This window comes from Hippichthys cyanospilos, chromosome 11, assembly GCF_059441005.1.
Source record: "Hippichthys cyanospilos isolate Australia breed blue-spotted pipefish chromosome 11, RoL_Hcya_1.0, whole genome shotgun sequence".
NCBI lineage: Eukaryota > Metazoa > Chordata > Actinopteri > Syngnathiformes > Syngnathidae > Hippichthys > Hippichthys cyanospilos.
Window position 1 is genome coordinate 22,446,362 of NC_142379.1, and position 17,096 is coordinate 22,463,457.

At 39.7% G+C, this 17,096-nt stretch overlaps 2 protein-coding genes across 2 annotated transcripts in view; one reads left to right on the forward strand and one right to left on the reverse strand.

Annotated features, from left to right (window-relative positions):
* The window catches only part of siae (sialic acid acetylesterase), a 38,084-nt gene extending 28,395 nt beyond the window's left edge, over positions 1-9,689 (forward strand). The window contains exons 9-10 of the mRNA XM_088426981.1: positions 3,402-3,588; positions 9,209-9,689. Coding sequence (XP_088283107.1) covers positions 3,402-3,588; positions 9,209-9,508 — 487 coding nt within the window. The 3' untranslated portion in view covers positions 9,509-9,689. The remainder of the gene's footprint in view (positions 1-3,401; positions 3,589-9,208) is intronic.
* The window catches only part of LOC148416355 (uncharacterized), a 48,485-nt gene extending 35,139 nt beyond the window's left edge, over positions 1-13,346 (reverse strand). The window contains exon 1 of the mRNA XM_088426966.1: positions 12,356-13,346. Within this exon, the coding sequence (XP_088283092.1) occupies positions 12,356-12,391 (36 nt within the window). The 5' untranslated portion in view covers positions 12,392-13,346. The remainder of the gene's footprint in view (positions 1-12,355) is intronic.
* Positions 13,347-17,096: the final 3,750 nt, after the last annotated feature.

Consider the following 17,096-nt stretch of genomic DNA (forward strand, 5'->3'; position numbering starts at 1 on the left):
AACAAAAACGAACACGCTAGGAACTAGTTTAAGGCAGGAAGCTTTTTCTAGATTCCTTCAGTTTGTGTTAACTTGCAGTTGAGTTTTCATGTGAATAGTCACAAGCGTCTTTGAAAGCTCTGTTAGGAAGTGTCACCTTGCGTTGGTGATACCTGTGCTTGATTCTGGGTGCTGAGCCCTGAAAAGTAAAGGCATTCAAAGTGGCAATATCAATTATGTTGTACAACGGCACCACATCTTCTTCTGGCTTTTGCAGATGTAGTTGCCAACCTACTGATCCACAGCGTCTACATTTTCTTTGGTCTGGTTGTATGAGAGGATCACTTGCTGTGGTGCATTGTGCTGAGAGGCAGGGTGTATGAGAGGATCACTTGCTGGGTGCAATGTGCTAAGGGGCATAACAGTCTTTCTATTGTTTCTGACTTAACAGATCATGATCATGGATGTGGCAGAGCCAATATTTTCTCCAACAGCACCTTTATTCTTTTTTACACTGCGTGTCCCTTGCTTTACAGCAATACTCGTCTGCCAAAAAATAAAATAAGTTTCAATGTCGCAATCAAGTGGCTGATACCGTGCTAAATACTGTGCTGTCAGTGCCGCACAATTGTTAGCTTAGCTACAATTCAACAGCTATTTAAAAAAGGAAGCAAATGCTGCACATACCAGTTGTCCCAAGTTCTCCCTTCCACCTTTCTACAAGCCAGGTGAGTGCTCTTGCTTGGCTCCTCATTTGTATTGAAAGCTCAGCTGGCCGTGTTGGGGAGCTCCAGTGACCGCAAAGCGGCCGCCATGATTCATTCCTGCCTCCTGTGTGAGGCTTTGAATGTTCCCGAAGCTGATTGGCTGTGGCGATGTGACACGCGACAAAAATTCAAAATTTTTAACTTCTTGCGTCACGCGTAATTACGCGCTGCGCGTCGTTCCATCGCGTCCATTGCATTGCTCGACGCGTCATCGCGTGAACTCCATTTAGTACAATACTAAAGTGTCGCTCTTCGCGCTCCATCTGAACGCGGCGTAATGCTGTGTGCACACTGAACGCGAAAATTCGCGGGGCTTTCTATCACTGTTGTACTTTTTGTCCACTTTTTTGTCGCGCGAGGAGAAGGGGTAGGGAGTGGAGCAAGCTTGCTGTGCATTTTAGGGTAGATCCGGAAAGAAGAGCATTTCACTTTCTCTTTTGTGGGATGTAGCAGAGCCAATATTTTCTCCTCCAGCAACTTTTTTCTTTTTTAGACTGCGTGTCCCTTGCTTTTCGGCAATACTCGCCTGCCAAAAAAAAAACAATAATTCTACGTCACAATCAAGTGGCTGATACCGTGCTAAATACTGAGCTGTCAAAGCTGCACTATCGTTAGCTTAGCACAGTAACTACAGTTCAACAGCTGTTAAAAAGGAAGCAAATGTTGCACATACCAGTTGTCCCAAGTTCTCCCTTCCGCCGTTCTACAAGCCAGGTGAGTGCTCTTGCTTGGCTCTTTTTTGTATTGAAAGCTCAGCTGGCCGTGTTGGATTGCTCCCGGTGACCGAAAAGCGGCCACCATGATTCATTCCTGCCCCCTGCGTGAGCCGTTGAATGTTCCGAAGTTGATGGGCTGTCGCGACGCGACATGCAAAAAAAGTTAAAAAAATTTAACTTCACGGGACAGGCGAAATTTTGCGCCGGGCGGCAATTTTGCGCCGCACGGCTTCGCGTGACGCCCCCGCGGCGATTTGCGGCGCTCCATTCGCGTCGCCATACGCTCCATCGCGCAAACTCCATTGACTGCAATACAAAACTGTCCGCTTTTTCACCTCGTTCGCGCTCGGTGTGCACGCAGCATAAGGGGTTAAATGGCAAAAAATGCTTTCGTTTTTTAACAAATTTCTAGACATGAAATCTAATTTATTTAAGTTGTTGAGGAGGGCTGATTGCAAATAAGGTGCATAAGGTCAGAACCTTCGAAAAAAAACATCTTAGAAGGCCAAACCTGCTGTAGACATTTTTGAGGTGAAACAAGAGGTGAAACAACTTAAATGATCGCTGATGTAGACGCTTTATTGTGTGCAAAAAGAATGCAATTTGAGGAGAAAGACAAGATTTGTTATGCAATCACTTCAGTGCGGTCCAGCTCGCCAATCTCATGTAACTAATTTTCACATAAACAGTCAAACATTTATTTCAAGACTTAAATCTTATTTCGAGGCAGTTAGTTAATGTCCAGAATGTATTTCCATTTAACTGGGCAATTGTCTTGTTATTGCTAAGGCAGTGAAAAAATATGAATAACTCATTCCTGCACTACTACGACTTCCTTTTATAATATTACCATCCCTGTAATTCCTGTCAGTGTTTTCAAAAAAGGCATGACAGAATTGTTCATGCTCTTCATATGTTCTCTTGAATGCGCTATGGAGTGACTTAATCGTTGTGCTATTTTCAATGAATTGGATTCAACTGGGACAATAGCAGAGAGGTGCACATTTAAGTTTGGGGCCAATTGGATTTTCACATTATTTAACGAGGTCTGTACAATAGATCTAAATAGACACATTTTGTCTGGTTCCTTCCCACACATCATGGTAAGAGGGAGGTGGTGTTGACTTCTTGCTCTTTTCTGGGGGGTTTTATGGAAGTTGTTAGTCTGACTGATTTCTCCGAAACAAATGGATACAATTCCGAATGCAAGCCAAGATCATATTCCTGATTTAAAAATACATAAATTGAGATTGTTGGTGAAAAATGGGACTTCCTGGTTTTGTTCTTTTTTCTCCTCAAATGACATAAATCTGTTGGAGATTAACCCTTTGGGACATACACGCACTGCAAGGGCTCGTTATAGCTGCTTGCATTTCTAGTTTCTCATTGGAACTGTATAATTGACGTTGGTCATACAAATATTTTTACAAAGGTGACTTTCGCGAAACGATTAGTGATTTCCATGTCTTTAAAATAGGGGTTAAAAGCCAATATTTTCATTCGATTAAACACAGATAATAATACATTTCGGTTTTCTTTAATGGAGAAGACAGAAATTGCATAATATTTACTGCTGACAAAGTGAAATTCTGAAGATTTGGACCAGAGGTGGGCAATTCTGGCTCGTGCAAGACACCCGCCCTCGAGAGCCGGAATTGCCCTGATTGCTACTGATTTTGACCATTTAAAAAAAAAAAAAAGTCTCAGAATTGATTGATCAAATAGTAATTTATTGTAATCATTACACCTCAAATATCTACCCTTTATATGATTTAAGTAGCCTGCTGTAAGTCACTAATACCGTCCTTCTCAAATAGTGGGCGGTACAGTCTAAAAGACGCAACAAAAACTTATAGCACAAGATTTCCCTAATAACCCCCCAACTTCTTCGACCTGGTGTCTCCTGTATGGGTGATGTGACATGAGTGTGTCTGTGCAGCATCCATCCTCGTGACAAGCAGGATGTCGCATACAGACTGACACTTGGAGCACGAGCTGTGGCCTACAATGAGAGGAATGTGGCCTTCCTTGGACCTTTCCCCAAACAAATCCTGTCTGCTCTTAAGTATGTCAACATCACCTACGACCAACCTGTCGCTGTCAAGCCATCCAAAGACATCTTCGAGGTAGTAAACATTGATTTAGGAAGTCTTGGGACTTTATTTAAATCCCATGCACGTGTAGGCAACAACAGCCTCATTGCATCACATGACACATACGTTTCACAGCACACAATGTACACGCGTCGGAAATTCTTACTGCACGCTTAATCTCTGGAGATCCCTTTAGTCCCGTGCTTCTCAAATAGTGGGGTGGGGTGTCATGTGAAGTGTAATCGCAATAAACTAAGAATTTTCATCATTTGCTTTTTAGTTTTAGGCACTTTGATGCACTTGTTTTTTGTTTTGTTTTTTCAATTTTAGACTAAGCTGTAACCCATATATACACCGGGGAAAAAAAAATGTTGAAAGTTGATTTATATTGCTTTTTTTCTTTTGTTAATGTTAAAAAAATACAGGTTAAGGTATACTATACAGTTTTTATTGATAATAATCTTATTTATAGTCAGCGCGTCAAGTGTGGGGGTGCAAAAAGTTTTCTCTTTTCTGGGGGGGCTTGGCAAAATATAATTGAGAAGTACTGTCATTGAGAAACACAAGTCACATGTAGCAATGGACTTAGTTTTCTCTAAAGTAATACTTTCTTGAATATATTCACACATACTGCAGAAGTAAACATAGGAAGACACATCAAAATAACACAAATTCTGAATGGTGTACTTTGTTGCCCTGGTTCCACATTTATTCACATTATCACCATATAAAAAAAAACAATGCATCACGTTAAAGAGGAGCTGTGTGAGGAGGTGCTCAAATATATGCATCTTTTGATTGCAACTTAAGCAACAACAAAGCTGTGGCAATGGCAACCATCCTGTTGCATGCCAACAAAGATAGAGGGTAGAAACAAAACAAAAACTAATAAAGCAAAAAAGGCTCCCGGAATTGGCCATGAAAAGCAGGGGAAACTGTGTTTCCCTAGACATTACCAGCCATAGCGACACCCTGAGCCTTGAAGGGAAACACAAAGCTAATCTATGGAATCCGATTTGTGTCAAAAAAGGAAATAAACGCAACTTATGGTTTCAAACGAAAAACGCCCGTAATCAATTGAAATGATAGTTATGTATGCAAGAGTGGTCCTATGCACCCTGGATGACCACCAGAGGTCAATGGTGACCTGGCGACCACATAAAAGGCTGCGTCACATGGAAGCCGGTCCCTCTTTGTGTCAAGTAATTCAATTGGAATTAATTTGCTGGAAAATAATGCAAATATGTCTTTCTTTAACCATCAATGCCAGAACAATATGGTGACAGTAGGGATGGAACAAGACACAATCCCACAAGATGAGATATCGCACGAGATCAAGTTTTCGAGACGAGATGAGGTTTTTGCAAAATTTGTAGGGTATTATACCTAACATAACATTTTTTCAAATTGGTTTCTTTTTACTGAACAGACTGCAACAAAATCATTGCTCTAGTGTGTAAGTGTAAATTTGAAGGCCAGGGCCATTTTTAAGCTACAGCAGATTTTTCCTATTGCGTGTCTATTAGCATCATCCAGAGGAAAAAAACCAAAAAAAGACTAGATGAGATTTAAAGTCATGGCGCCAGGAAAAAAGTCAACCCGCCAAGATAGCTGTTGGCAGGGCGAGATTTAAAGTCATTGCGCAGAGATAAAGTAGCCGCGCCGAGATTTAAAGTAGTTGTGCAACAGAATCATTAGTTTGTAGTCATTGCAATATCAGTTGTTCAGAAACTCCTGAAGTAAGACGTCTATGGCAGCATCCACCCAAAGTCACAAGGCAACATACCATCATCGGTGAGTGGGACACTGAATTATTGCTTTGGTAAGTTGCATTTTTTTTTTATTTTATATTATTCCAAACGCTAATGGGTATGTGCTAAGCTAAACATGATGCTTCTTCTGCATCAGATCTGGGAAATCTAATGTTCTGATATGACATAAGTATTAGTATTCAGATTAGTAATTTGATCAATATTTTGTAGTGCTTGTTTTGCTGACAGGGTAGTCTCTGAAATAGTAGTCATGAGCTTCTTTTGAAAATGATCCTCTCTAATTTAAAAGCATCCTGCTATTAAAAATGTATTTAGACCATAGTCTACAATAACCAGAATACGATACAGTAATACAGTATTACAATATTACAGTATAATTGACCATAGTCATTATTATTATCATTATCAAATCATTATTAATGTTATTATTTATAAGAAAACAGCCCTCATATTATTGCCATTTAATTCAGTGCTAAGGAGAAAAAGCAGGTTCACCTGTACAAGAAAGTGTGTGAGTCAATATCAGTTTGAGCTGCCTTTACTGTATCACTTTGTCTGCATATTGGTTCGTAACACTTCATATTTATGCTGAAAATAGTATTACAACTGGTGTTTTTTTATTTCCCACATGTATGGCATACATTCCACTGTACTTTACTGTATCTTAGATTTGCCGAAAGTATTGTGAACTCACATTGTGCTGTTATTGTAACATGCATCACAATACACAAAGGACCTCTCCAAATAAAAATATAGATCGACTGGTTGATATTTTAGTTAATGAATTCGCAAAGTTTAATGACTGTATAATGAATTACAATCAAATAATGTTATTGTGCTTTCTAGTAAATACTGGGCACCTAAGTTCAAACCTCAGGTGTCTTTTTCTATGTCGGGGAAGAGCATTATATATATCTCAGTGTTTTTCAACCACTGTGCATTGGCATTGACTGGGCCGCGGTGATCAAAAGTTTGGGAAACACTGCCCTATCTAATACAAAATAAACGTCGGAGCATCCAGCAGCACATGATTAGCTTAGCACATATCTATCCTCATATGTCAATTTCCCTTAGCGTGCAGAATAAAGTTAAGTAACAATAAAACCTCAACTTACCAAAGCAATAATTCAGTGTCCCAATCATCAATGGCAGTATGTTGGCTTATGACTTTGGATGGATGCTGCCATGGAAGAGTTTCTGAACACCTGCAATTAATTGCAAGAGTACACAGTGTAATGATTCGATTGCACGACAACTCTAAATCGCGGCACTTGGCACAGTGGCTTTTGATCTCGCCTGGCTGACTATTTATCTTCGCGCAATGACTTTAAATCTCAAGGTGCTAACTTCTACCTCGAGGCATTGACTTTTAATTTCAAGCGTGATGATTTGAAACCTCATCTCATCGTTTCTTTTTCTTCCCATCATTTCCTTCAACTGGAAAACCCAAATACAGTACTCTGCTGCCATTTGTGATTTGAAAGTCATCAGTGCATCCTGTATTTCTTCTAAAGACTAGGTATTAAATGTTTCGTTCATTTTGCAGGGAGAAAAACAAATAAAAAGACCGAAAGACACAATTCTACATAATTATGAATGATCAACTTTACAGTGGACCCCCGTGTTACGAACTTAATCCGTTCAGCGGCTACGCTCGTAACTTGAACTGCTCGTATGACGGGCAATCCAAACCTACGTTAATTAGTGAATGCGTGCAACGCGTGCAAAAACCTTAGGTAAAAACATCACGACTTTATACACTTATTAAAAATGAGTAACATAATCAACTGTACAGTTAAATTAAATAACATATACAAAGGAAAAATGACATTTACCTTTGGGGCGACGTGACTTGAGCTGGGGTGGAGGCGGAGGGGAGCAGAGACTAACCCGCAAATTTATTTATTTATTTTCTTAACCGGGAGCTTTTCTCAAACTAGAACATATCACCGGCGATTTCCTTCTCTTTAATCCATAATAGAAGAAGCCTCTCAATTTTGTTGTCGATCGAGGTCCGTCCCCCGGCAAGGAAAATCTTGCCCTTAGAAGATCACGAGCACGATTACTCAGGAGCAAGGTTAACCATGCGTGCGCCTTCTTCGTTTTTTTTTTTTATTATCTCCTGCTTGGTTTCTATTGTCATCATCCTCTTACTTCTTCCTTTACCGCCACTAGCAATTTTAGAAGCCATGTCTAACAGATAAAGTTTGCAAAGTCTTCACAACATTCCTTCCTTCCGTTTTTCACTCATTTTCTCTCCTTCCTTCCGTCCCGACCAGCTGTGCCATCAAGCTAGATGAAGGCGTTCGGCCAATAGCATATCGGCATTTCTGTGATTGACGTGACACCGGCCAATAGCATCTCAGTGAGTGAGACCGAGACCATGACCTTAATCGACCAATAGCATATCGGCATCTCCGTGACTGACACCGTGACTGAGACAGTGACTGTGACATTGTAAGAGCAATAGCGTTCAACGTTGCCGTGACTAGCGTCGTCTATTGATTTTGTTGACGCAGCAGAGCGAAAATATCTGAACTAATACAATGGCCGGCATGTCAGATTGTTCGTAAGACGAAAGGTTTGCACGTAAGTGGGGGACAAAAAACTCCGCGGACCACGCTCGTAAGTCGAAATGTTCGTAAAAGAGGGTGTTCGTAAACCGGGGGCCGACTGTACTTGTTTTGACAATCAACTCTGTTTTGTGAACTATAAATTAAACTCGTATTTTAGACAGCTCCTCTTAAAATTGTTCGAGATGATCTGACATTAGAAGCACAAAACACATTTGAGTCAAGCCCGTTTGTACCAACAGCAACTTTCAGCATTAAAGCGAGTTCATTTGTGTCTGCTGACTTACTGGAGAGCTGCTAGCTCATTCATGCTAACTGCTGCACTGAACACTGGCAACAGGCACTATACAATAAAATGCCTTTGTAATGACGTGTTTTTTTAGCTCCCTGAAATGGTGATGGCACGTGATTTAAGGGTAAGATTGTGTTGTTTTTGTATCGAGTCGAGACGTGTGACTCTCCTGCAGGCAAGTTGTCATGTTATACTTCCAGGAACAGTTTAAAAAAGAAAAAATTGGTCAAATTACAAGCTTTTGTGTCCATAAGTTATTTGGGATGGTAGGGTTTATTTTGAAGCCTCAAAACATTTTATGTTCTAGTTTCAGAGCAGTAACATGCAGTGTATTCTGTCATGTACTCAATAGCCAAAACACAGCCAAAAGAAAAAAAAGATTGAATGTATGACGCAAAATCTCATCCCATCAGGTAAATGACAGGCAAAACAATTATACTGTATCTTCTTCCACTATATGCCATTTTTATCTTTCTGAGCAAATTTTCTCTTGTTTGAAATGAACATCAAACTCAAGAAAAAAAAAAGGTTTTTTTTTTTTTTTTTCCTGTGAGTTTATGTGGAGTCTAAGGAGCATACCACTGACGTGTGGGAGAGCTATAAATTGGCTAACGGTAGAAGAAACATCAGGCAAAGACTTGTTGAGTTTTTAACCAGCTGTGCAGGAAATAAAACAGGAAATATAGCTTGTCATGGAAAAGTACTGGTATGGTCAGACAAAGACCACCTCCAGGGCAGTTACATGGTTGTGCAATAAATGGTGTCTGTTTGTGCGAGGTTAAGAAACAGTTAAAAAGAACGTTAACTGATTAGAAATACACACTCTGAGTAAATACGTTTAAGCTTACTTTACAGTTTATATCTGAATATACAGTATTTATTAAAGTTCCAATTTATTCAACTCTCAAATGAAACTGCATGGATTAACTGGTAATATTACCCTTAAACATTGCATCCATAAAATGTCTCAAAGAAGGTATTTATTTTTAAAACTATTTTTTTTCTTCCCACTCAAGATCTGCTGCTCTCAGTCACAAGCTCCATGTGGGCCCGAGTCCCTCTGGGTTCCAACTCCCATCATCCTATGGGCTCCCACCACCATCCAGATAGCAGCTAAAATCTGCAATTCAACAACTCAAGTAGTGGCTCTACGATATGCATGGAAAGATTGGCCGTGTGATTTTAAAGCATGTCCTGTCTACGGCGCAAAAACTGCATTACCTGCGCCCCCTTTCATTTTCAATCATTATAAAGCTAATGACAATCGTGTCACAGCAAGTAATGGCTATTCTGTGTGGAAAGATTTTTATTTGTAATCCTTTTTCAATCATTAACTGCTGAGGTGTGTACTATACTTTGATATACAATTCTTTTTAGAAAACAACTGTTAATATCACAAGATTGGATAAATGGCATGTTTTTATTCAATTAAACATAAATCACTTTCTTATTTAAGAAATTTGAACAAATAAATCATGCTTTAAAATTAAATGAGCCATATCATGGTCATTTTTACTTGAAGGATTTTAAATATATGAATAGAAATGATGAAATCTTACCTTTGGCATATTGGTAATTTAATTTCAAATGAAATATTTTCAATACTTATTTTGGAAGAGTCATTTCTAACCAGGAAACAGCGTCTCTTACAATGTGGCTGTCGCACCCCTTTCATAATATAATTCCAAAACCAGTTGAAGGGGCCAAAACCCCCTTCAACATTTTCTGCAGTAAAACCTAGTAACTAATCAATGGAAACTTTCTTGTTTACTTGATTGACTAGGTGCAAGATTTCTTCCCCCCCAACTCCAGTGCTAAAGCAAAATTAAAAGATGCATGGCTTCTTGGATAATTAGTCTGCATGGGTGGTACAGGGGCAGTGTAGAGGTGGTGCAACGGTGTTCCTCATCGCTGTGATGTTATCAAGTCAGAAGTGGGAATGAACGTCTCTTATTATGTGCTCAGGCAAGGCCGGTGCAGAGAGTGCAGTCATGATCAAGAATTCTCAGATGAGTCAAGGACAAAAAATAAGATCTTCCTGCAAACGAGCAAAAGTGGGCCAAAATTGCACATTGAAAAATGTATAACACTTTTTCCGTACAACACATATTTTGAAGCCCCGTCCCCATCATATATGTTGGCGGATCTTCACAATTTTTTGCCCATTTGTGCCCCTAAGTCTGATAATAGACCACAGCAAATTTGACTTTGGTCGGGTTAACTATGAGGGAGAAAGAAGGAGCAGTTCGAGACCTGCAAACGTCCAAAATAATACTAATACTAATAACTAGCGCTGTAAGCAGCTTTAACGGGCTCTCGCAGACCTGTGCACGTTGAGTATGAAAAGGTCAAGGTATGAACATGTTTGGGAATGAATGTTATTGCATATGCAGGTGAACAGTAGAAGTTAGTTTTAGAAAAGGTCAAACTTTCATTTGCATTTGTTCAACGGGCTCAACTAAGTAAACGGAATGGCAAAAATTGTATTATATTATTTCCTGCCACATCGTGACTCTAGCACTACAATGGAATGTATGTTTGTTGATGTCTGTAGGAATAGACTTTCATTCAATGTGTGAAATCGTGACAAGATGAGATCATCTGGGTCAAATTACAGCAGCATTTACTCTTACGATAAATCATCGGAATGAGCACTGCTGTATAGGCCATGGCCATTATTAAAATGTTGCAATATTTGGTGGAGGAAATTAGGTGACTGAAGGCCTGTCAGAAAACCATTCTGGGATATTAAGTAATACTTAAATATCAAAATGTAGCCATATTTTTGTTTTGTTGCCACGAGATGGTACCCGCACTACAACAAAAAAAGTGTGTTGAGCATTGGAATTCAATCATTTGTATGAAATTTAATGAAACTGAAAAATTTCATATTTTTTAAAGGTTGTTCACCTGAGTTAAAAAGATTTCTATATAATATTGATTTCATATTTTGAAGCCCCACCTCCATCATATATTTCAACGGATCCTAACCATTTTTGGAACAGTTGTGCTGCTAATAGAACGTGAAAATTCGCATCGCTAAGCTCATTTGCGGGGCTTTCTGTCGCTGTTGCACTTTTTGTCCATTTTTTTGTCACGCGAAGAGAGGCAAGGGGGGTGGAGTGAACTTCGCCTCGTTCGCGTTTAGTTTGCACGCAGCTTTTAATGATTCATGCCAAAGTGAAAGTTCATTGGGTCAACCGTTTACGACAGTGGTCCCCAACCTTTTGATCACCACAACGATTTACATTTATGTCGCGGACAGAGCCAATATTTTCACCGACAGCACCTTTATTCTTTGCGGCAATACTCGCCTGCCAAAAAAAAAAGTTTCAATGTCGCAATCAAGTAGCCGAGACCGTGCTAAATATTGTACGGACAATGCTGTGCTATCGTTAGCTTAGCACAGTAACTACGGTTCAACAGCTGTTAAGTGAAGCAAACGCTGCACATACCAGTTGTCCCAAGTTCTCCCTTCCGCCTTTCTACGAGCCAGGTGAGTGCTCTTGCTTGGCTCTGTTTTCTTTTTTCATTGATAACTTGTTGCTTTTAAATCTTGTATCTTGCAGATATGAAAGTATCATAATTTCAGATCATGCCCCTCTTGTTCTTGAGATGTCGTTGCTGGAGTGCAATAGGGCAAGAAGATGTTGGAGACTAGATCCATTGTTGCTTACGCATGAGGAATTCGTTAGTTATCTCCTCCAAAATAAAACTTTTTTTGGCCGAAAATAGAACGCCAGGTATGTCCTGCAATACCATTTGGGAGACTATGAAGTGTTTTCTCAGGGGGGAAATAATTTCATTTGCATCACTTAAGAGGAAATCCATGATGCAGAAACAGAAGGACCTTTCCAATCAAATATTTGATATAGACAGACAATATGCCCGATCGCCATCTTCCTCTTTGTATAAAGAAAGGTTGAGGCTACAGACTGAATTTAATATAAGTTCCACTCATCAAGTTGAAGGTTGTTTAATGAGGGCTAAAAGAGTTTTTTATGAACATGGGGAGAAGGCCGGTAGAATTTTAGGCAATCAACTACGTGGAGTTAGAGCAAGACAATTGATACTGGGTATAAAAACTGATGGTGGTGACATCTCATCTGACCCTATAATAATTAATGATCAATTCAAAAGATTCTACTCATCGGTATACACACCTGAATCCACTGTGGGCGTGGGCCATATGGAGGCATTTTTAGGTAATCTTGGCATTTCCTCACTCTCTGGATTTGAGGCAGGCTCTTGAAGACTCTGTTTCGCAGGAAGAAATTAAAGCTGCTATAGCATCCATGCAGTCTGCGAAGGCGCCGGGGCCAGACGGGTTTTCGATTGACTTCTTTAAAACATTTCAAGGATCTTTCACCCTTTCTACTTTTAGTTTTCAGAGTCGCTGGAGACCAATACCCTCCCTCCTACGTGCAATCAGGCTTGCATTTATTTGCTTCTAAAGAAGGATGAGAAACCCAATGGACTGTTCCTCTTATAGGCCCAAATCATTATTGAACGCCGATGTCAGGATTTTGGCGAAGCTGCTGGCCTGTCGATTGGACAAGGTGCTCTCAACTGTTTTTTCGCCGGATCAGACTGGCTTTGTTAAAAACCGCCATTCTTTCTACAACATCAGATGCCTGTTTGACATAGTGTATACATCCAGTAATCACCTGGCAGAATCTGTGGTCTCCATGGATGCAGAGAAGGCTTTTGATAGGGTCAACTGGGATTATTTGTTTTTCAATCAGGAAAAGTTTGGTTTTGGCCCTAAGTTTTGTTCTTGGATAAAGTTGCTGTATTCTTCTCCGTTCACCTCAGTTTTAACAAACGGTCAATATTCTGAATAATTTAGATTGTGGCGCAGAACAAGGAAGGGCTGTCCTTTAAGCCCCATGTTATTTGCCTTAGCAATCGAGCCGCTTGCCATCTTGATCCGGGACTGTAGGAACACAGGGCATTAGAAGGGGTGGACTTAAGCACAGAGTCTCATTGTACGCCAGGGGTGGCCAATTACAGGTCTCAGGGGCCGGTGTCCTGCATGTTTTCTTGTTTTCTCTCTCTCAAACACACCTGATTCAAATGATTAGGATTTTTTTCAATCTCCAGCAGAGCTTGTTGATGAGTTAATGGTTTAAATCAGGTGTGTTAAGGAGAGAAAACTGGAAAACATACAGGACACCGGCCCTCGAGGGCCGGAATTGCCTACACCCGCTGTTCGCGGATGATTTGCCACTGTAAATTTCCGATCCGATCACTACCTGCAATACTCCAGATTTTGGAGGAGTTTGGGAAAATTTCAGGTTATGAGATAAATTTAGATAAGAGTGAATTGTATTTGCTTAGTAACAAGGCTATCAGGCTTAACTATAGAGGCTTCCTTCCCACTTAGGAGAGTAAACGACCAATTTGTATACCTGGGCATATGTGTCACTAGAAAGTTCCTGAATCTATTCAAAGCTAATTTTCTACCATTGCTGGAGCGTTTAAAACAGCTTTTGTCCATGTGGTCCCCATTATTACTTTCCTGGATAGGTAGAAATACTGCAGTGAATATGATGTTGCTCCCTAAATATTTATACTTTTTTCAGTGTCTTCCTGTTCTGATCCCAAAATCATTTTTTAAATCTTTAGACTCATTAATTCTGTCTTTTATTTGGAATGGTAGACACCCTAGATCAGACCCGGGCATTTTAAGGCACGGCTCCTTCCGGCCCGCGCAGGCTGTTAAGAGACCTGCACAGTGAGTTTTCAAGATGATTTTGAAGATTTTAGGAACATTGAGGATGAAATGCACTTGATTTCCTCTTCTTTTGCATGCAATGTCAATAACGCACCACATGATGTTCAGCTGGAGCTCATAGACTTGCAGTCCAATACAGTCCTGGCAGAAAACTTTAAGGCAGCATTATTGCTGGACTTCTATTCCTCTCTTAAAGAGGAGAATTTTCCAAACATGAGGAAACATGCTCAGAAGATGCTGGTTCTTTTTGGATTTACCTATACATGTGAACAAACATTCTCACTAATGAAGTTTACTAAATCCAGGTACAGATCTTCTCTTACTAATGATCATTTGTCATGTGTGCTTCACATCTCCACCTCAAACATGCAACCTGACTTTAATGCACTTGTTGAAACTCAACAGAGGCTAGATTTATCTCACTGAACAAGAACAAAAAAGTAAACAAAACACTAAAATGTGACCTTGGTGTTATTTCTGCTTATTTGGGCTGTTGCTGCAAAACTGTTGAATTATGTAACATTAATGGCATAAAAAAACTGGTGTGTTAATAGAATGGGAAAAACAGAAAGCACTTTAGTGCTGATGTTACTGAAAAACTTACAAATGTTGTTACCATTATTTTGCGCAATTTTACAGAATAAATTGCTTTTGTAAAAAATGCACTCTCAAATAACAACTTCATATCATTACAAATCATTTATCAGGTTTGTCATGTATTTATTTCAACATAGAAATAATGATAATTGAAGTAATTTCACATTTTTGCCCCGCCCCTCCGCAATATTTTCTGTTTCTCATTAGGCCCCCGCTGAAAAATTATTGCCCACCCCTGCCCTAGATGAAGGAAGACTTCTTCAACGCCCATGACAATCAGGTGGATTATCTTTGACAAACGTTCAGAATTATAACTAGGCATTTTCATTTCAGGACTTCGCCCCCACCCTGGGTTGCAATGAAAGCTCACGCTGGTGGTACTGGAATTTCTTTGCCTGCTATTTTGGGTTTTCCACTCCCAATCACATGTTTAGTTTCCTCCAGTTGCACGGTTGTAAAACACTCTTCAAATTTGGTCTCAATTTAGGGAAGACTCTTAGTCTGCTCGCTTTCTCACTTTTAAGCCCAATTGCAAATAATCATCTACTGTATTTGCTCCAACAACGGGGTTCTGTGTTTTGCATGAGAGGGGTGTTAGAAGCTTTAATTTAATTTGTAAAATACATTGTCCATCTCTGGCCGCCTTCAAGGCAGTCTGGGAGCAGGACCTACAGGTAACATTCTGTGACGAGGTTTGGGAGACAATTCTTTATCAGGTACACTCAGTCTGAATGTGCCCTCGCCATACACTTATACAATTCAAAGTTGTCCACAGAGTTCACTATTCTAAAGTTAAACTGGCATCCATTTATCCTAATGTGGACTCGACTTGTGACATGTTTGGGTGAACCAGCTACGTTAATAGACATGTTTTGTTCTTGTCCCTTTTTAACTATCTTCTGGAAGTCGATATTCCGCACTGTCTGAGGTCTTATCTTGCAATATTGAACCGAACCCTTTAACCGCCATATTTGAAGTTGCCCCAGACCTGAGCTTATCTGGTTCTTCTAAAAAACTGCTTTCATTTTTATCTTAAATTGCTAGAAGGTGTATATTCCTAAAATGGAAGGATCCGGCTCCCCCATCTCATGGACACTGGATGAGGGATGTATTGCTGTGTATGGACTCGGAAAAGATACGATTCAGTCCGAGTGCCAATGGATTCTACAGGGCATGGCGCCCCTTTCTGACCGTTTTTGATAATCCTAATACTGCTGTGTCTGAGTAAATTTTTTGTTGTTATATTTTTTTAATAAACATCTCACCATGGCCTGTGTGTATATTTATCTATTGTGTGTTGCTTTTTTGAATGCAGGCATGATTATGAATGCATAGGTTTATACGAATGCATATATGTATGGTTATTTTATTCACCCCCCCACTTTTCTTCCCCCTCCTAGTGTGTGTGTTGTTGTGTGTGCGTGAATAATTGTATGCTGTCTGGTGAATTAGGGTTTTTTGTTTACACACATGGAAATCCGTTATTTGTACATGATCCTGTTAAATTTCTGTCATTGAGGTTTTGTGAAATCAATAAGACGTTTGAAAGACAAAAGTTGATAACTCTGGTTCTGTACATCCTAGCATATGGCGCACTATGTTTTTGTGAGGTCCTACATATGCCTGAAAACATTCGTAGCTCTAGGTCAAATGTGTTGGAACTGGCTGCAGTTTTAGGATCATATGGGTTCAATTACAGCAACTTTTACTGGTTTTGGGAACCATCAGACTTTGAGGTGGCGTACAGACCACCCCGCATTTATCACAAAGTCGTAAAATTTAGAAACCCTTATTCTCCAAGTCTCAATGCTGTTTGGACATATTTTCAGTTCATTTCCTCTTACGGGCCTAGCACAATACATGAAAGTTTAAAAAATGACATTTTTGTCTGTAACTAGATGGCGCTATAATTAATTTGAAAATTCATCATGCAGATACTTTAAAGCTATGACTAGTAAATTTTCTGTAACGTTTCAGATTTTTTGAAGCTTGCAAATTGGAATTATTAAGGTTTTTCTTGCTCATGGGAAAGGAAATTTGACAAAAAAATTCATAACTCTGGTTCTGTACATCCTAGCATATGACGTTCATAACTTTTTTGTAAGTCTTGACATCCGACATAAGCCTAAAAAATTTCAAAGCTCTAGGTGAAATGGGCCATGACCCAGTAGAATTGTTCGACTCTAAATGGCGCTAAAAATCAATCTCTTTTTCATTTTACGTATGAAAGCACCAAAACAGCAAATTTTACAGCAGGCCCGGCAAGTATGCAAATTTTGGTGACTTCGTGCATGTTTCGGTCCTCAAAAAAGCGATTCATTTGGGAGAACAATGATAATAATCTGGAGAAGAATAATAGGGACCTCACAGCAGTCACTGCTCAGGCCCTAATAATAACTAGAGCTGCAAGCAGCTATAACAGGCCCTCGCAGACCTGAGCATGTTCCGAGTATGAACACTTCGAAATATGAACACATTTGGGTATGAATGTATTTGTGCATATGCAGGCTAACAGTAGAAGTCAATGTTTTAGAAAAGGTCAAATTTTCATTAACATTTGTTCAACGGGC